The 19,347-nt window shown below is 43.2% G+C and overlaps 2 protein-coding genes and 1 pseudogene across 2 annotated transcripts; 2 read left to right on the top strand and 1 right to left on the bottom strand.

Annotated features, from left to right (window-relative positions):
- Nucleotides 1–3,244: 3,244 nt before the first annotated feature.
- LOC133921986 (uncharacterized) lies at nucleotides 3,245–5,844 on the bottom strand. The gene is made up of 3 exons (XM_062367123.1): nucleotides 5,656–5,844; nucleotides 5,421–5,571; nucleotides 3,245–3,566 (listed from the first exon to the last, which is right to left on the bottom strand). Exons 1-3 carry the CDS (start codon nucleotides 5,753–5,755, stop codon nucleotides 3,539–3,541), a joined length of 279 nt encoding a protein of 92 aa, XP_062223107.1. The 5' UTR covers nucleotides 5,756–5,844; the 3' UTR covers nucleotides 3,245–3,538.
- Nucleotides 5,845–6,866: 1,022 nt separating this feature from the next.
- LOC133923032 (putative calcium-binding protein CML23) lies at nucleotides 6,867–7,229 on the top strand (annotated as a pseudogene).
- Nucleotides 7,230–15,922: 8,693 nt separating this feature from the next.
- LOC133921985 (uncharacterized) lies at nucleotides 15,923–19,146 on the top strand. The gene is made up of 6 exons (XM_062367122.1): nucleotides 15,923–16,058; nucleotides 16,883–17,093; nucleotides 17,684–17,822; nucleotides 18,219–18,250; nucleotides 18,421–18,507; nucleotides 18,618–19,146. Exons 2-6 carry the CDS (start codon nucleotides 16,890–16,892, stop codon nucleotides 18,795–18,797), a joined length of 642 nt encoding a protein of 213 aa, XP_062223106.1. The 5' UTR covers nucleotides 15,923–16,058; nucleotides 16,883–16,889; the 3' UTR covers nucleotides 18,798–19,146.
- Nucleotides 19,147–19,347: the final 201 nt, after the last annotated feature.

The following is a 19,347-nucleotide window of genomic DNA, read 5'->3' as shown; positions in this document are numbered from 1 at the left end:
GCGAGGTCGCCTGCCCTAGCCGCTTGGTCCCCAACAGACAAAATCATTTTAGCAGGTGCTTCTTCCAGTGGTTCAAGTTCCTCAATACTAATCCCATCAATATGAAAGGCCTCCAATAGCTCTTCTATGATGTGTAATGGGATTTGGTCCAGACACTTGTGAGTTTTGCTCCATTTTTCCCCACAGGTGAAGCATAATCCCTTAGCTCGGTGGTAAGACTTTAGAGATTCCAATTTGTCATCCACCGGCTTGTCAGGTCACTTCACCTCATCCTTTGGACACAACTGCTTGCTCTTATCGCCAGTGGAGAAAATCCGACCACTAGACTTAGCGAAATCTTTCTAAACTGCTTCTTCTTCTGCGACTCCATTTCTTCTTGTAACAAAGCGAGAGCAGAAGCAGTATCTACATCTTTGGGGCGATGCAAAGCAATAGGTTGTCTAATTGACGTAGGTGAATCTGGTATTGATCCCTATCGAACCGATCAAACACCTGTGAGCAAAATTCAACGCAATTGGTCACCATCCCACGCAATTCTAGAGTCTGCAACCATGATGCCGCGGGCACAATGAAATTCAGAGGAGCGAATCACGTTTTCAAATTATCGCAGACTACATACACCTCAAAGTACAACTCACAATGATCTCTCCAGAGGTGTGGGTTCTCTCCATCAAATTTAGGGAACTCCAGCTCCGAGGTTGATGCAGGTGGGCACACCGCCTTCAATGGAGCCACATTGATCGGACTAGTCGACGACGTTGGAGTCCGAGGTTGCGTCTTAAGCATCTGCAGACACGAGGCCACCTCCCCGAACTTTTGCTGGAGAGCGTTGAGTGACTCATCCACAGAAGAGTGCCACCTTGCAAGCCATTAAGCTTATCTAGCGTATCTTGCATCATCAACTTGAAGCCCTCGAATTGCATTGCTAGACCTCCCACCATGGTCTCCAAACTTTCCATGAAGGTCGACATCCGCTCCTCAAACTTCGGCTGCTTCTTAGGAGCCAGAGCGATGCGGCCATAGCAGTGAGTGGCTCTGATACCAGATATCATGGTCGCGCCGGCCACTTCACCGACGAGATCTATCACGTGGTGAATCGGAGGAGAAAAGGCATATATATATATATATATATATATATATATATATATATATATATATAGAGAGAGAGAGAGAGAGAGAGAGAGAGAGAGGGAGAGAGAGAGAGAGGAAGACATGGGGAGGAAGAAGAACCAGAGAGAGAGGAGGAGAGTTCAAATCTTCATTTCTGTCTGATCCAAGTCCGTTACACGGCCGGGCTTAAAACGCCTCGACCTCAGGCCCACAGGCCAACTCGATGCCAGTCCACGCACATACTGGGTTCAACCCAGCTAGTCCAACAAGCCTTAGATCGAGCCCAACTTAACACGCTCGGTCTCCTCAGACTCGCCTTCGTTCGCCAGCTCCGGCGCCACCACCTGGGTCCTTGACAGAACGATTCGTGTTACCTAGTTGAACAACTATATATCTGTACAGTAACTTAGCATGATGGGTGAAGCAATTCAGGGAGACCTACTTGACAGCGACTGTCAGTAACAGTTTCATAAAACAAATATCCCAGCCATTTTGGAAACTGTGTGTATGACATTGTGAATCTGTTTCTTTGCTTGTGTGTCATCCCAAACTTGCTACTTGTGTATGTGCTACTCAATAGCCTTTGTATGTGTGCCACTATCCTGCAGTGATATATACACAAATTCAAGTTACATACACACAAATAGCAAGTTTAGGATTGCAAGTGTGCAAAACACCGAAGTCACGGTGGCATACACACAAATGTCCCGGCCATTTTGGAAAATATGTGTATGCCATTAGGAATTGTTGTTTTGCTCGTGTTATCCCAAACTTACTATTTGTGTATGTGTTACTGGAATTTGTGCATGTACCACTCAATACCCTTTGTATGTGTGCCACTAATAAGCAGTGGTATACACACAAATTCAAGTGGCAGACACACAAATAGTAAGTTGAGGATGACAAGTGTGCAAAATAATGCCCCGAAGTCACAGTGGTATGCACACAAATGCCCCGAATAGTTTTCGTACACGGAGTACTTGCACTTGTGACTACCATTTTATCCTCGGATCCGTATAATTGAAGGAGACTTGCATCAGTGCATAACGATTACAGTCTTGGGTGTGCAATCTCTAGGATAGATAGGTCAAGTATGCCTTTTTAGGAATATTTATGAATTCATTAGTATATGTTAGCTAACAAGCCAACGCTGTGTCATGTGAAATCTCACTGGTGTCCGTTTCTTTTTCGCCTACATGGAACATTCTAACAAAAGATTGGCTTTAGACCTTGAACTGTGCCCTTTTTGCTGCTTTTTGCACGATAGGACACTCACAACTCAACTACCCTTTGCTTTGCTATATACATGAGCCAGGAAAATCTTACCGAAATCTAGAGCAGACGAATCCACCACTGATGAATGATGATTAGCTTGGAATCTGCAAGCTTGGGGTAGTACAATGATGCTCCATATCCCTAATCATGGCATCCACACCCATCATTTCTCCAGGGCCCGGAAAACGGCATCGAGCCTATTTTCAACGACGGCGACCGGTACGACCGCCGGAGCCGTCGTCATCGTCGCGCTTTTCGGTAAGATTTTAGGTGATCAGGAGGGAGATCCTTCTGTAAGAGTGGCCGCCTCACTTTGTGCCACGGGAGGGGAGCACAGCACGGCTCCTGCCCTGAGGTCGAATCAGCCATCATTCCACACTACCATTTCTTAAGTTGGAGGCATTTGCATCACTCTTTTCAGGGCTGGAGGAAAAGGAAAAGAGATGAGATGTGCCTTTGTTTATGTCAACCCTTCGGTCGCGTAGTCACGCCGACCTGTACTGTTTAAGGATGAACAATTCGGTTGTTTCGATTAAATATGGACTGCAATCAGGAGCAAACAACTTTGGTGCAAAAGAAGCGGCTTTTGAGCAGGTGGTTCGGTCTTGGTTCTCAGAGCATGTGTAGCTTCTCTCTTGCCAGGTTAGTCCAGATCCTCATCCTTCCCAGAGGGAATCAATCACCAAATGATTGGATGATTGAATGGATGATCATTGATCATCAGAGAGGAAAGAATGAGGGCATAACCCCATCAGATTGGCATCAGATAAAGCAGTTTTGATCTTTAGGGATGCCATAATGAGCCAATGATTAGAGCTGAACTTTACAAAGAAAACTTTGAACAGATGGTACAATGATATTCCAAAGGTCAAGCGGTTCTCTTTATTCTTGTACAGGTATATGTACAATCTAGTATTACAAGATCGCCAAATTTACAGGGTGCAATATACAGTTCTCACTAGTGTTATTCTTATTGTGGAAACTTGATGTATAAACATTTGCCACACAGGAAGCTTCCGTCGGATGCTGACATCCGTTCTCTCCTTAGAAAAGACCCACCATTTCATTTTCAGTATTGTGTTCAATATTAGAATCAGAGATTTCAAATAATGCAGCCTGCGGGCACTGCTTGCAATGCGCTAAAGGATTTAGGTTACAATGCCCTTTCTGATTTGCTGTTCCTGTCAAGAGATAACAAACAACCAGATTAGTAAAGTGTGGGAATAAATATATGATTAATTTTATGTTTCTTCTTAATCAATTTGCCAAAATCTCAAACAACTTAAGCTTGAAATCAGAGGTAGTACAAACAACTTCTTCTGGTAAGAACAAAATGATCCCAACACTACTGGGGGTATATCTGAAAATGAGCGCAACACTTCTGAATCACCAGGGTTTTATAAGCACCAGAAAGCATTCCTGTTAGCTATCCTGTCTAAATTTCATCTAACTTTTACAAGTACACACAATGTGTTGCAAAGTTATTGCATGGAATCAAAAAAGGATGCAACACTCTGAATAACCAAAATGTTCTAGAAACCAGCATGAGACCATCTCTGGCCAAATCGCAGCAACTCTAAGCCACTGCTGCAGTTTAACATTGGTATCTAACTGGATGCCACAGCAGCAAGCTAGAAACATCTATAAGCCACCTAGCAGTAACGAATTTAGTACGATTTAATGAAACAATGTTCTATCATTATTATGTTCTAAGCAGTTGCCAATCACTGAAGAAGGGAATGGCATTAAGGTAAAAAGGAAATGTTGCGATAAACAAAAGGCAGACTGGTAGTTTCTTGTAGTAATACTGAATAGGCACTGCTGGTCAAGGCAAAACATGAAGACTCTAAGGAGAGAACAACACATAAATCAAATACTACATTATAACAGTTTACAGACAGCTATACCATCTTTAAACACTTGGATATGTAGATGAGGTCCAAAATACATGCTTATCAAGTACAATTTGCAATTGATAGTGACCTAAATACATGCTTATCAAGAATAACTTGTTTGTTACATATGAAACACATAGATTCTAGATTATTTGATCCCTATCCAGTGCTCCCAACTATGTCCAAGTAATTCCATAACAAAATTACAGCTTCTGAGACAATATGACTGCGGGTATTTGCAATGCCAAGTGCTAAAAACTTCTGCTTTTTTTACTAACTACAGTTCTAACATGGACAGTTGCTTAAAAAAGATGCAACTCTGTGGAAAACAACCAATGTTAAATTTAACACATTTTGTCATATAACAGTAGCTACAACGCCCATCAATGGAAAAAAAAAGGTAGTTCCCAAGTTCCTACTCTATGGACCAACGTATGAGTTTAGTAGGTTTTTCTTTCAATTGGGACATACAATTTTACTTTAGCATCAAAACTAGACTTGACATGAGATGCAGGAATTTGAGATAGGCATCAAAGAGGTAACACGAGGAACACAAATTTGCAGGTAACACCGCGTTATTGTCACTTTATCAAGTGTACCTGTACTGCAGTCTAGTAAAACGTATAAACTTCAGGTGCACTGAGAGGGCCAATGTTTCCTATCCTCACAGGCGCAACTGACCTATATGATTTTACCACTTCTCCCGTGGCAACTGTCAAACCAAGATCAAACTGAAAAGCCTATAGCCTAGTCCCAAAGGACACAGCTTATGCAGCAAACCCTAAGGCATTATGCCAAACTGCATATATAGAGTTGACTCAAGTTGGCAATATAGCTTAAGCCAACATTCCAAATAACAGTTCCAATCGCAACCAAACTATAATTGCAATCACATCAGGCACCAGCTGTACATGATTTCAGAGGCAGAAGGAACCAGTCTAATCTACAATCTACAGCGTAACTACCTCAGCCATGCCTGGACTGACGAACAGAAGTTCAGATGAGCAGAAGTTAGTGAAGTACTGAATCCCGGGTCAGAATTAAACAAAAGTTGTCAGATTTCGGCAGAACTCAACGCAAACACATCCAGATGAGCAACAGGAGGAGACTTGTGCGGTTGCGGAGGGGTAAAGCTTTCACCTTTGGGCGGCCTCAGCCTGGAACTGGTAGAACCTGGCGATGCGGCCGAAGTTGGCCGGCTTGGGCTTGGCGGGCTTCTTCCGTCGCAGTCCGGCGATTTCCTGCACCAGCGGCACGTGCACCAGCACCGTCCTCCACGCCACGTACCAGCCTGAGGAGACGAGCGGATCAGGGAGCCCACGCAGCAAGCCAAAAAAGGGCAAAGAAAGGGAAGGGGAGGGGAGGGGCGCCGTACTGAGGAGGATGAGGGTGAGGACGAAGGCGACGGCGAGGAGGGGCTGCAGGAGGAAGACGACGGTTAGCTCCCACGCCGCCGCCAGGCCGCCTCCCGCCATTGCGCCGGCGGCGGTTTGGTGCCGGCCTTGCGGGGAGGGGAAGGGATCGGTGAGCGAGGGAGGCTATGAGCCCATGACACGTGGGGCCCGGGTCAGGAGGGGTCTGTTTTTGGTTACTCGTTGGCGCAAGCAAAGACTTGTCTGCGACGTCGATTTGACTGCTGGTAATAACCAGTTTGGAAAACAAAACAAAGCACTAACTTGCCTGTGATCAATGCAAGACAAATATTTGTGCAAAATACGCAACTAGTTGGAGGCTACCAGGTTTTTTTTTTTTTTTTTGCGAGGAGGCGGCCACCAGTTCATGTTTGTATCCGACCTTGAGTCTGTCACCGGGGACATTCACAACTCAAATTCAACTACAGTTTACAAGTATTATTAAGAACTTCAACAGGAGCTCCAAATATGGTCATCGCTCATCAGGCGATGCTTGTCCGATGTTCTTCCGAACCACAGCTGATAATAGCAGCACCGGCAACTGCCACATAAGATTCAGACCTGTACATCAGCATTGCCAGAGGAAAGCAGGTGGGGTGCAAAGATCCACATCATCAAACTTCCATTTGCCAACAAGGCAACAGGATTTAGTTCTCACAATTTACAGAAAAATAGTGATCAAATTGATTCTCATCGCCATTTGGCTAACGACACAGTTACATTTACCCTTCCATTTTGTTTGACACCTTGTGGAAGATCAACATAAAAAAATAGAGATGTAGTGAGATTGGGACCAGTGTGTCAGGCATTCCTATGTCAGAAGCTGGTGAGTACAATGTTAATGTAATCAACATTCAAGATACCTTCTAATGGGTTCCTACTGCTAGAAGACAGTTGCCATCGAGTTCTGAGAGTCGTGATACGCAGCTGAATTTCCATTTCTCGGCACTTCATTTCAGGACTTTGAGAAGCCCATATGCCAATGAAGCAGCTGTTCCACACATTTCAATGCCTCCCTGTTCAGCATACAGAAGATACTTTGTCATGATCAAATTCTCTGGCATCCCTACAATAAATAATACAAGCTTAATCAGTGAACGTTCAAACATCATGCGGTAAGGCAGGAGCACTCCAATCTTTGCTCATTGGCCCAAGGCGTGTGAGGGTACCCAGCATGCGGTAAGGCAGGAGCTTCTGGAGCAGCTTCAGTCACCGGTGTTTCAGATTCAGCACCACTAGCAGGCATGCTAACAGAGACAGGGACGGCGACGGTCTGCTGGACGAAGAGGAGTTCGTGAGGCTGGCACAAGAGATGGAAGCGGACCAGGAGGAAGAGAAGAGCAGTGGCTCAGGGAGGCGTTCAAGATGTACGAGATGGAAGGCAGAGGGTGCATCACGCCGCTGAGCTTGAAGCTGATGCTGGGCAAGCTGGGCTCGCGCCAGGGCATTGCGGAGTGCCAGGAGATGATCTTCAGGTTCGATCTGGATGGGAATGGTGTGCGACTTCGACGAGTTCAAGACAACGATGATGGGTTGAGATGATCATTAATATGGTTTCTGGCTAGCATTTGTTTGTCAGACCTGGTTGAATACTCTGCTGCAGCATAAGCTGTAATTTCTGTTTGAATTGTGTGGTCATTGTAAATTCAATTTTTTAAACAAGATTGTAAATTCATTCATAATGGTTAAATGGATGATTATGTAAATGTTTGCAAGCTCACAATTTCTGCCACTGACAGTGAAACGACAGTTCTAGCAACTTGAGTGCGCGATATGATATATATTGAGACCAATATAATCTTTGCTTAAAGAAAAGTCGTTAATGGCGACTGAGAGCAATGGATGGAGATTCTCGATCGATCGTTTGTTTCGTTCTTGCCTGGAGAAACAAATCAGAGCATGGCTAGCAACCAGATCATCAGGTCACTGGCAAATTAAAAGCATATGATGTTCACTAGCTTCCGCTCTCATCATGCATTCACGCCCTCGGACATCGGAAGGTATTTCCTTTCAATTCAACGGTGGAGCTTCGTAGCGACATTGCTGGATTCGAGAACGGAATGGAACTGAAGCAAGAACGGCATCTTCAGAAGCAAGAACCGAACGATCATCACATCTCATTAGCATTCGGATCTCCTGCGTCTCGTCGCCATCACCGCCTGCTCCTCGCCGCGACCTTGGTCGTCCGTCCTCGCCGTCCTCGCGCTCTCACGGCGCAGGCCGCAATCCCGTCCCCGACGGCTGCTCAGGGCCACCATCTAATCGAGCGCACCATGTTCCCCTATACTTCCTCTTCCTCCTCCCGGTTCCGGCTCCCTCGATTGCACTCCTCCGCCTGGCTAGAGCTCGCACGTCTCCCCCGTGTGTCAACTAGCGACCAGGCGCCACCAGAATTCCTCCTTTTTTTCTTCCCCCTCCGCCTGAAGTGTTCGATCCTGAAAGTTTGCAGGATGATACTGAACTGTAATCCCCATCTGCATATTTTTACGTCTTTTCGATCCCCATCTGAAACTTTTTTCTAGAGTTTTTGTTGGTATATTTGGAGAGTAGGAAGTGATTTTCTGTGACCCTTGAACATTTCTCTTTCACAGTTCTCCCTCTGCAAAATTTATTTGAGCTTGAAATTTCGTAGTGCAATGCATCCCTGGAATCCCCATATCTAACATTTTTCATAGAAATTTTGGTGCACAAATGAATTGTCGATCTGAAGCGCAATACAGCAGGAGAATAAAAAAAAGAGAAATGCACATCATTTCTACAGTGGCTCGCCGAAAGGTGCAATCATATTCTATTTACGAGAAGCTATTATATTGCAATATCTCAACGTACTACTGTCTACGAGTACTACATCTGAAGATAAATTAACTGTAGTGGGGTAGCAAATGGTTGCAATTGTGGCATGGAGATGGAAGATCGAAACCTACAAACTTTGCTGTGTTGTGCGCATTAACATCTTCCCAGTTCGTATCTCTCGTGCTGCATGCTCCTGCAGTCCTGATCCCTGATATATCTGACAGGAACCGTGGCGTGCACATCAGGGTTAGATTGTAGGCCAGATGGTACTGTAGTATCTAAAGATGAGATATGTTTTGGTTTATATACCATGAGTGGGTTGATTTGGTTTAATGATTTTTGGATTGTATGAGTATGCATTGTACTGTAATTATGGTCATAATTAATCAAAGTTATAGAGAAAATGAAGTTGATATTTTTGTGACTGAGTCTAGAAAAATTATATGTAGTACACGTCGGAGTATTTCAATGAAAAAGTAAAAAATTAAAGTACACGCTGGATAGTCTGACGTTGGGCATCAGTGAACGTCAGAGCTTTTCTTGCAGAGAGATTGTAAATTGGTTCTTGTGGACTTGTACTCGTGGGATGGTTCAGGGCTCAAATGGTTGAACGTTGGATGCTTCACCAAACTTTTTGTTGCGGAGATGATGAAAATGGTGGTCCAGTGAAGATGTATACGTCAGATGGTCCGGCGATTAAATGAACAGCATGTTGGAGTCGGAGTATTTCTTGCAGGTAGGATTACAAGATGTTCGGTATGATAAATTGCATACACTGGATGATCCGACGTTCAGGAGGAGTATAGGCTGAATAGGACTAACCTCTTAAAGAAATAAAGTGCATGTTTTCTCCAATACTCATGTTCATCTCCTAGTTTTTTTTTTCTATTAGTTTCTTTGCTTTGTTGTAAGTTTTTGGAGTTTTCTGGTTGATTTTCATTTTACTTAAGAGCTACTCTTTTTAAATCGTGTAAGAGGTGTTCTTCTTATTGCTAGAGGGTTAATCATCTTATATGAGTTGATCTTGAACCATTCCAACCCTCTTGATCTATTAACTTGAAGAATCTCTTTTTCTGATGGCTAGTTTTTTTATGTTTAAGAGTTTTTTTCTCAAATTGTTTGATTCCTTGCGCTATGACTCTTAATATTCTCTTAACTCGAATCTAGAGTTCATATTCATTTAAGAGGAGTGTTGTTTTTAAAGTATTGCAATTTATTTTTATCTATTTTGCTTTCACATGTGGCTTTAAGATACGTTAGATTTAGAAATAGAAAAATACTATAATTAATTTTTTTATTAAAATAGCTATTCCTCCCTCTCCTCGCCAATCTCCTCTCCTCTCGATATAAAAAAGAAATTACTTGCGTCTCAAAGATCGAGGAGACCTGCGGCAAGGTCAAGGTATAAGTAATGACCTCGTCGGAAGTTAGATCATATGCCAAATACTCCATGCGTATCAGTCTGCCGATTTGCTACACCAGCTTAAGTAAACAGTTGGCAGCAGACGTATGTGCACGGCAGCGCACTTGGCATGGGCGCATCTAGGTCTGGAAATGAGCCATGCTGAGCCTAGCTCAACTCGGCTCGTAGAAGCTCGGTGAACTGTAGACTCAGCTCGCTCGGCTCGGTTGTTGGCTCGAGCCGACTCACGAGCCTGCCAAAACTAGGTGCCAAAAGCATGCAAGTTGGGCTAGTTTTGCATGCATGCATGCGATTTTGCATAGCCGATGGTGGCGATTGTCACATGCATGTGGCTGTCGAATAAACAAAGGAAAAACATGCATGCATGCATGGATCATGAGGGTGAGTGCTCTCAGTGGCATTAAAAAAGGCAAGGCTTAAGCCTCAAGGTGATTGCTGGTTCGTGTACTCATGCATGGATCATACGGACGGCAGACCCTATGGGCTGTGGTCAGGCTAATCAGGCATTAGTGCAGGTTGTCTATAGCTCAGTTTGGCTTGTGAGCGGCTTACGAGCTGGCTTGGCTCGACTCGATTGTTGAACGAGCCAGCAGTGTGGCTCGGGCTTAGCTCGTTTGGGCAACGAGCTGAGCCGAGCCAAGCCGAGCCTTCACGAGCCCGAGCTAGCTCGTGAGCCGTGAGCTTTTTGTCCAGCCCTAGGCGCATCGAATGGACGTGCCACTTCTGCTGATAGCTACACGCGAATGATTAAATAGCCAACAAAAGAAGCATAGAAAATTACCACATTAATAAAGAAAGAAAATGATCTACACAATTCATTGTTACATCATCTAACAAACTAAATTAAATTTGCAATTAAAAGTTATAAAAGATTAATGGATTGATTTCCATACAAATTAGGAAACAAAATACCTAAATAAATAGTTCATATAAAATACAATTAATCAATAGCTATGATTTGAAATAGAAAATAATGAAAAATTAGTTGTTCTGTTTACATATGGATTAGGAAACAAAATATATAAATAAAAGGTCCAAGTAAAATACAATTCATAATAATTAAAATTGGAATTAAAACATAAAAAAGAAAGGTCTATATCAAGTGCAGGCTTGCAAACATTCAAAATAAAAGATAAATAAAGTTAGTAACATAATTTCTATAAGAATTTAGAAGCAACGTACAACTTAAGATCATTACGTCCAGTAGATAGTATGGAAAGACACAACATGTAGACAACAAATGATAAAAGTCATGACCTCCAACATTGACAAATGGACATAAACAAATCCAGAGATCGGCAGGACCGAGCATATGTTTGAATCAATAGGGGAAGATATAGGCGTCGTTATATCGAGTTTGGGCCGCGCAACTCAAGGTCACGATGTTAGGCACGTGACGGGGTCAGACGTAACCTATAGCCTGTAGACGGTGCAATCACAATCTTCAACAATGGCTAAAGAGCATTGACAAAGCCGTGGATCAACAAGGCAAAGCATGTAAGCTAGCCACACGTTTCGCGGCTGCGATAGTAGGCACGCGAGGAGTTGTATTTGACTGAATTCGTTGGGAAATTTAAAAATCATATAATAGTTTTTTGTTTCCATGTAGTACAAGATCGTAGTGTCACGTAGGTGATGAGACAAGCCGCAACCTATAGGCTGCAGATTGTTGAGCAACAACCTATGGCGGTGACGAGCTACACTTGACTTAATTTGTTGGGGGAGCTAAAAAAATCTTACAATAAATTTATTGTTGCATATCATAAGGTAGTGGTGTCAGGTAAGTGGCGAAGCAAGATATAACCATATGCCATAGATGGTGGAGTTGCCACATGTGGTAGTGACAAGGGATCTACTAAGCCAAAGATCAACAAGTTATGATGCAACTGACAAGAGCTAGGCTTGAGCCTATCTGCTTGCAGTCACGGTGGTGAGCAGTTGAAGAGCATGATTCATGTTTTTGTATGATCAAAACATGTATGTACAACTATATTTGACTAAATTGTTAGAAAAATTAGAAATCAAACAATAAAATTATTGATTGATCATATAAATGTGAATTTGCAATCGAATGGAGTATAAGAAAATATAGGGTGTGTTTGGTAGGGTGTGCAGCCCTTAGCCAGGCTCCAGGGTGCATTTTGGTGGTGTTCGGTTCCCGACGGAGGCCCATAAGCTAGACCCAAGTAATACAAAACCCGCCTCCGGGCCAGGCTCCATGGGAACGTGAAAAATCCCCGTTCCTTGTTGGTCTGGCCTTAGGTGTGCAGTGCGCTCAGCCTCCTCATCCCTACTCGTGCACCGAATAAAAGGGCAGGGCACGTTAGGTCACTGCTTTCGCCAATCTTGCGTCAGCGCCGCTCTCCCTCCATTGTCTCTTTCCTCTCCCTCAGAGTGGTGCATGTCGTTTCTCGCCGTCGACCTGTGGGTGGTGCCCTTCGATCCGGTAAGGCCTATGCTCGGAAGGGGATTTGGGGAGGGGGGCTGATCTGGTCAATTTCGTGCATTTCATCCCTATTTTCCCAACATATGGTGCTCTTTTTCATGTTTCTCCGATTTCTCTTTGTTAGATTTTGAAGAATGTTGGTAGAACATCTATTCATCCTCAAGGTGAACTGTGGCATTGATTTTAGATTTGTGGTGATTTATTTTGTTTTTTACTCAAAACTCTGAGCTTGAGGCCATGTTCTATGATGTTTCGTCCCACTGGGAGGCACAAGTTATAGTTGTGGGAACACTGTTGAAACCTAAAAGTTTTTTTACTTGAAACACTGAGCTTGAGCCCATGGTCCATGATCTGAATTATGTAATAAAATGATACTATTGCTTTCAGTGATTGCCAATGCTATTTGATCAATAATATTCTAGTTGAAACAATTTTTAATACATACATGAGTATTTTGGACTTACACAGTATTTAATCAAATTTGTTTGATGTCCTGCTGATTTGATTGATCAAATTATATGTGGTTTTTATTACAATTTAGAGTATTTTAGACTTAAACAACATTTCTACATACACGAGTGCTAGGGATAATCTTACCATCCAACTAAGGAGGTAACTGAACCTAAAGTTCATTCATCCAACCAACATCTCTTACCTACAACCGAGGTGAGATCTGGTACGACGACGAACTCATCTTGTGCAACGAGGCAACCTCATCAAAGTTCCGTATTGGGGGCGTAACAACATCCTTAGGCAACATTTGACTCTTTGGTGTAGCAAATGCACAACTTGGCTGAGTCCCATCGAAACCAAGGTCAAATGAAGGAGCATTTGGAGTGGCATTTGTTCCAAAAAAAAAAGGGGGCATAGTACCGTTGATGACATTGCAGCAGACCAAGGGGGTTCATGAAGACAAGGAACACAACACAAAAAACAAGATCTGGACTTCAATATACCAATATTACACTTAAATTTTTTAGATTCAACATAGTCTAATACCCATCTGAAACGCTTGCAAGTGACAACACTATTACCAATGGAGCTTTCTGCAAGAGAGGGGAAAGCATAATCAAAGCCAGTAGCATCAAAATAAAAAATACAAATGAAGACGGGCAATGCAAAAAAAAAATGTGCACCTTCATTGTCTGAAAAGTTGGATAACGAACAAGGCCATTGCACTGGTTTGGACTGTACAGCTGCATTCAAAGGCACAACATTGAAAATATCAATGTTCGTGTTGAAATGTACATGTACTAATAATTCTCTTGTCATGTTAGGTACGTGCCTTCGTTTACTGGTACCGAGGGGATCAGGTTGGGATGTGCCACATGATTGCTACCTCCAGCCTACTTGTGCATCACTTGCAACACCGTTGGTCCAATTTGATCAACAAGCCAGTCAGCGAATAAAGCATTGTGCTTCATCATTGCTGAATGCATCAGAGAAATCTCCTTTACCAACTTTGCATTGTGCAATTTTAGCTGATCCATTGCGTAGCAGTGATGCTAAAAAAAATACAAGACACCAAAATCAGTACTACTTATTGACAAGTGCTAAGCATACAACTATTGGAATGACGAGAGATAGTGTCAAATATTGACCAGTCCAGGATATTTAATCCTTAGGTATGAACCAAAGTCAGCAGCATGGTGGAATGCAAATGTCTCGGCTTTGATAGTTGGTACACCAATCTCAACTGAAGGAGCTACACCAATGGTCTCTCTCAAGACAGGAGGAATGTCAACTGATTGCAATGTGTGTGTCATGTATGCAGATGTTCCAGGTGGCCACAGCTAGAGAATGTAAGATATGGATTAGCCAAATGACCAATATAAGCATCGAAGATCAAGGTATCGGTTGTGAAATGCGTAAAAGAAACTATGGACAATAAACTTAGCCCTAAGAAGTATTGGAAGATGTTACCATTGTGTTCTGAATTCATGATAATCATCTTCTGAATTGTGGTCGCATCAAAATCCCTAATGCGTGGCAGGATGTTATGTGGTTTGTTCAGGAACCGAATGTCTATATTGTCCAAGAACAGAATATGCAGGAACAGGGACAATTCAAAAATATATGAAGGAGATAGAACACAACCAAAAACTACGTACACTAAAGTGATGAGCATTACCTGTATAAACATATGGCAACCAGTAATACTGGTCACAAGATGATGCCAGTTGATAGATTCATGAACTTTCTAAGTTGCATCCAGAACATGGCCATAGACATATCGACACTAGTTGAATCTATCAATGAGGTCTACATTCTTAAGTGCCCCCTAATAATCAATACTTCTGTGATCCTACTTTATAGATGGAGCTAATAGATGACCCATCACATATATAACAAAGGCTATCTTGAACCTATCAATCTCCTGCCTACTGGATTTGTCATCAAGGGGCTCTTCAAAGACAGAATCAAGACACTTGAAACTCCTAGCATTCAGACTAAACAAACCAGGGTATACCGAAGATATTCTACTGCCTTGGATGTAATGTCAACGCTAAGCACATCCATCTCTCCACAGGGAATTCCAAAAATAGTACCAACATCCTTCTCATGGACAGCAATGCGGCGGTTATCAGACAATACCACCTCAGATGTAGTGGGATTCAATCTACTAAGCAACCAGATGCTCAGCTTGAGGTTTACCTTCCAAATCAAAGGGAGATCTAAGAGGCCACCGAATCCCATCTCCCTGACAAGTTGCTTCTTGTACTCGGACAGCTTGGACACCACCAGGTATACCGCCCTCACCGAGCAACGTGAAGTTACGTTGCTGGAACCAGCTCCTTCACCGTCGCTGACCGATGGAGAAGCTGGAGTGCATACGACGCCTTGGTACTCCACGCAGGCGGCGCCGACGATGATGGATATGCCATCCGTCCGTCGGTAGCAGAAAAGACTTATAGATGGTGGTACATGGTGATACAGGGTTACCCTCTGTAAAATGATTTTTCCAATAAAAGAAAAAACCCATAAAATCTCGGAACAGAACAACCATGCGTGGGAGGTCGTTCTGTACATCGAGACACATGTGCATGCCAATCCATTCGCCCAGTAGCAAGTGGTCAGCCTTCATCCCATGCCACCACGAGTACAGTTGGTCAAAAGCCCATGCCACCACTGTCATTTGGTCATAAACACATGCCAGAACTATCATTTGGTTAGAAGCTCATGCCCACTTGCTACTGAGTTATCCCATCACGAAGTAGAACAAATCTCCTCTGCCCGGAACAATGTACAACTAAAAATATTTCAAATATAACATAAATACCTCCACACGTATTGGCCTTTCTCAAATCCCGAAACAGATCGAGTGGATAGGATTCCGAGAGCACATAGTACCGGGAACAAATGCGATTTTCCCCCTAAAGCTACTACACTCACCTTAGTACACTTTTGATAGCACGTGGACTCTACACACATGGAAATACTTGATTAAAAATGAATCTGTAAACATGTGAAATACGAGTATACACACAAATCTCAAAGCACAGCGTGTGGACGTGTGATCCAGATAGAGGGGCAGGTAGAGTTAAAAAAAAAGGGGGGAGCAGGGGGTGCCACGAGCACATAACACTTCTCCCTTTTCCTCGGTGAGTCCGGACTCGTCCCCTGCTGCTTCAAGCGAAAGAATCTGTGGATCAATTCGAGAAATTTCCGAGCAAGCTGAACCCTCCATTCTCCAACCCCAATCCGTGAGTTCTTCGCCAAATTGTTACAACTCCATCCGCGTTCATGTTACGATCGCAGATGTTTTACCTTTCGTTCACTCGAGCGACCTGAGCGGCTGGCGAGATTCATCGTCGTGAGCGGATTCTTTCTTGCTCCGGTCTCGTAGATCATCCCAGCCGCGCAGCTGGCTCCGTTCTTCTCCTCGCAAGTTTTTTTTCCCCGTCGCCCGCCTTAGCCAGCTTGCTGCCGATCGATCCGTGGCGCGCTGCTCGTGCGCTCACAACGTGTTCGATGATTTGCTTTGCCCAGGGACTGCGCACCGCCTCTGAGCTGCGCCTATAAACATTTATTTTTCTTTGTGATCTAAAATGCGCCTCGTTAGTTCTAAGCTTTTTGAGTGAGAGGGGCGTTTGCTTTGCTTCAGTTTGAATCATTTGCACTTACGTTAGTGGCTTTCCTCCAGTCGATGGTAATGCAACATCAGTGCGGAGATGGGGAATTTTTGCAAAGGAACATGGTCCAGGTCTTTAATTAGGGTCCTTTTTGTTGTGCAAGAGCAAAGTCAGGAATTCTGTTCGTGCTTCTTTGCTACTGTCTTTCAAGATCAGACATCTGCGTCTCACATGGTTTGTGTGTCTATAGTTTGTGCTAAGTGCTGTTCTGATCGCGGATACTGAAATTGTTGATGGAGATATATATTATATACAGTCATCTTTGTTGTGATTTGCTGGGATATTTTATTCCATTATCTAAAAATTCTTTGTTGTGATTTTGTGTGGCTATAGTATACAAGAGTCAGCTTCGCATTTCTGGTTATGAAAACCTGATTCTGTCTTCTCTGAAACAGCTCCATAATGAAGATAGCTTGGGGTAAGAATACCAAGGTGAAGAGGCAGCCGGTGGTAGTGTCAACTAAACCCGGCCTACCATTTGGAGCGGAGAGTGACACCGATGAGGCTGAAAAGGAGGAAAGAGCAGAGGCAGATCCAAATTCTCATGGATTGAAGCCACTTGACACCGCTGAGTCGCTCCAGCACCAGGGAGACAAATTAGCTGAGGTATCTCCATTTTGTGAGATCAAAAGCTCGCCGATTTATTTCATCCTTTTAGTTGAAGGACTGATGTTTCTGTTTCACACTCCTTGGGAGTTCAATTTTCTCATAGGTCTCGATGGCCAAATAATGCTTGGTAACCATGCTATACTTCATGGAAATTACAAGTTGATTTTTTAATTGCCCTTTTGGACTTGAAAATAAAGAGTTAAAGCACAAATTGAATTAGACTGTCTCACGAATGCACAGGACAGCTGCTGAAAAGTCCACTTTCAGCAATCCATATTATGTGCTAGTTGCCTCTAGGACTCTAGGACGCAAAGATTTCTCTTCTTTAGATAAGAAAAACAGAGCACCATGCTGCTAGAAGATGCAACAAGTTCTCTTGAACACATAGTTTGCAGCTCGCATGGACAACATGTGAGGGGTAAATGTGTAATCACTGGGTTTCATTTCCTTTTCACACCATTTTTTTTGTACTAACTTTTCTTTGCAGTTGGGGTCTGCAAGGCTACTAACAGTTTAGTAAACCAGGCATACGCTGTTGCTAAATGATAATGTAAAAACAAGTGATTCTTGTTTAATTAATTTGTTAGGAAGGGAAGTACCATGAAGCACTTGGCAAGTGGGAGGCTGCACTTACCTTGACACCTGATAATGCAGTACTCCACGAGCAGAAATCTCAGGTTTTACTTGAAATGGGAGATGCATGGCGTGCACTGACAGCAGCAGCCAGTACGTTCTTGTTCTCTCCGACTAATGTCGTACTGGGTTGTGCTATGGAAAATGCAATGAGTTGGGAATAATGCCAACAGTACAAATCAGAATACAATTGTACTACCAACTATCCATTGTATAGAATTTACTCAACTCATTTTGTCGTCCCAAAAGTGAGCATCTGTGATAGTGATATTTTGTCTCTGTTGTAGAAATGCATACAACTTCGATGACATAATGCAAAGAATCACCTTTATTTAGAGTTGTACACAATTGTCTATTTTGTCCTTATGCGAATTGCAAGGTCCATATGATCCTAGCAGCATATATGAATTAAGTCTGTACACCAGCTGTGCCTTCCCTGTTTTTTACTGTAAATAAACCAGTTACAGACCTGTTGGGGTATACTTGCAGGAGCGACAGAACTGGATCCATTATGGCCTGAGGTTAGTGGGGGTTCCATCAATGATGCTTGCTTTCCTTCAATTACTCTGTTTCTGCCCCTTTTTATCCCTGAAAAAATGCCCTAATTAACAGTACTTACATTTGATCATATTTCATAACCCTGTTACGATCATCTGCATGAGTGATATGGTCTATATCTGGTGATTTACAGGCTTGGGTGACACTTGGTAGAGCACAGTTAAATTTTGGGGAGCCAGATTCTGCTATATTATCTTTCGACAAGGCATTAGTAATCAAGGTATCCATTTGGCTTTACAACCAACTCCAATTTAGAATATTGTCTGTGCATATTTGCCATCATATGTAAGTTGTCCATATATGCCTACCTAATCTGGATGCTTTGCACAGCCCGACTACAATGAAGCAAAAGCTGACCGCGTAACTGCAGCCCGTCTTGTTAAGAAACGAGGGCAGCTGCATACATCAGGTCTGAGCGCTAACAAGAGACGGTTCACGGTTGGAGAGAACTCAGAGAAGGGTGGAGAGGATGAAGAAAAAGGGGAGGAAACGGATGTACAATCTAGTTAGCCTGCTATCCGTTGTATTTCACCCCGGCCCTAGTACTGTAGGATTGACACAATTGAGGGAGCACACGTAAGGATATCTGGATTCTGCCCCGTTTTCGCATGTCAGGGTTCTGAGCTTGGTTGCGCAGAAGTTTTGTGCCGCTCTCTGAAACTATGTTAGAGGTCGAACTGTAGAGGTCTAGAAGGGGAGTGCTCTGAAGCTACGTGTGGTGGTTCCCGTGCAAAGGAAAATTGATTATATGTCATAAAGTTGATCAACTTTATGTTCTAAGTTGATCAATATTTGGTTATATATTTCATGGGGACTAGTTTGTAATAACTTCGTTTAAATTAGGTATTGCAATTGCCTTTTTTGCCCTTATGCAAAAAGGAAAAAAACCTGTTGTACCCGTCGGGCTGTAAAAAATTTCCTCTACTGCGTCGCGAGGTTACGTCCGGCGGCCGGAGGGAGCAGCACGCGCGGCTGCCGGCAGCGAGCACGCCCGGCGGCCAGCGGGTAGAGCAGTTTGTGAGATGCAATTTTTTTTCTCGTCCTTTCTCAGTATGAAGCA

This window comes from Phragmites australis, chromosome 6 (genome assembly GCF_958298935.1).
Source record: "Phragmites australis chromosome 6, lpPhrAust1.1, whole genome shotgun sequence".
Lineage (NCBI taxonomy): Eukaryota > Viridiplantae > Streptophyta > Magnoliopsida > Poales > Poaceae > Phragmites > Phragmites australis.
The sequence above is the reverse complement of the archived record's forward strand: the minus strand, read 5'-3'. Positions and strand labels throughout refer to the sequence as shown.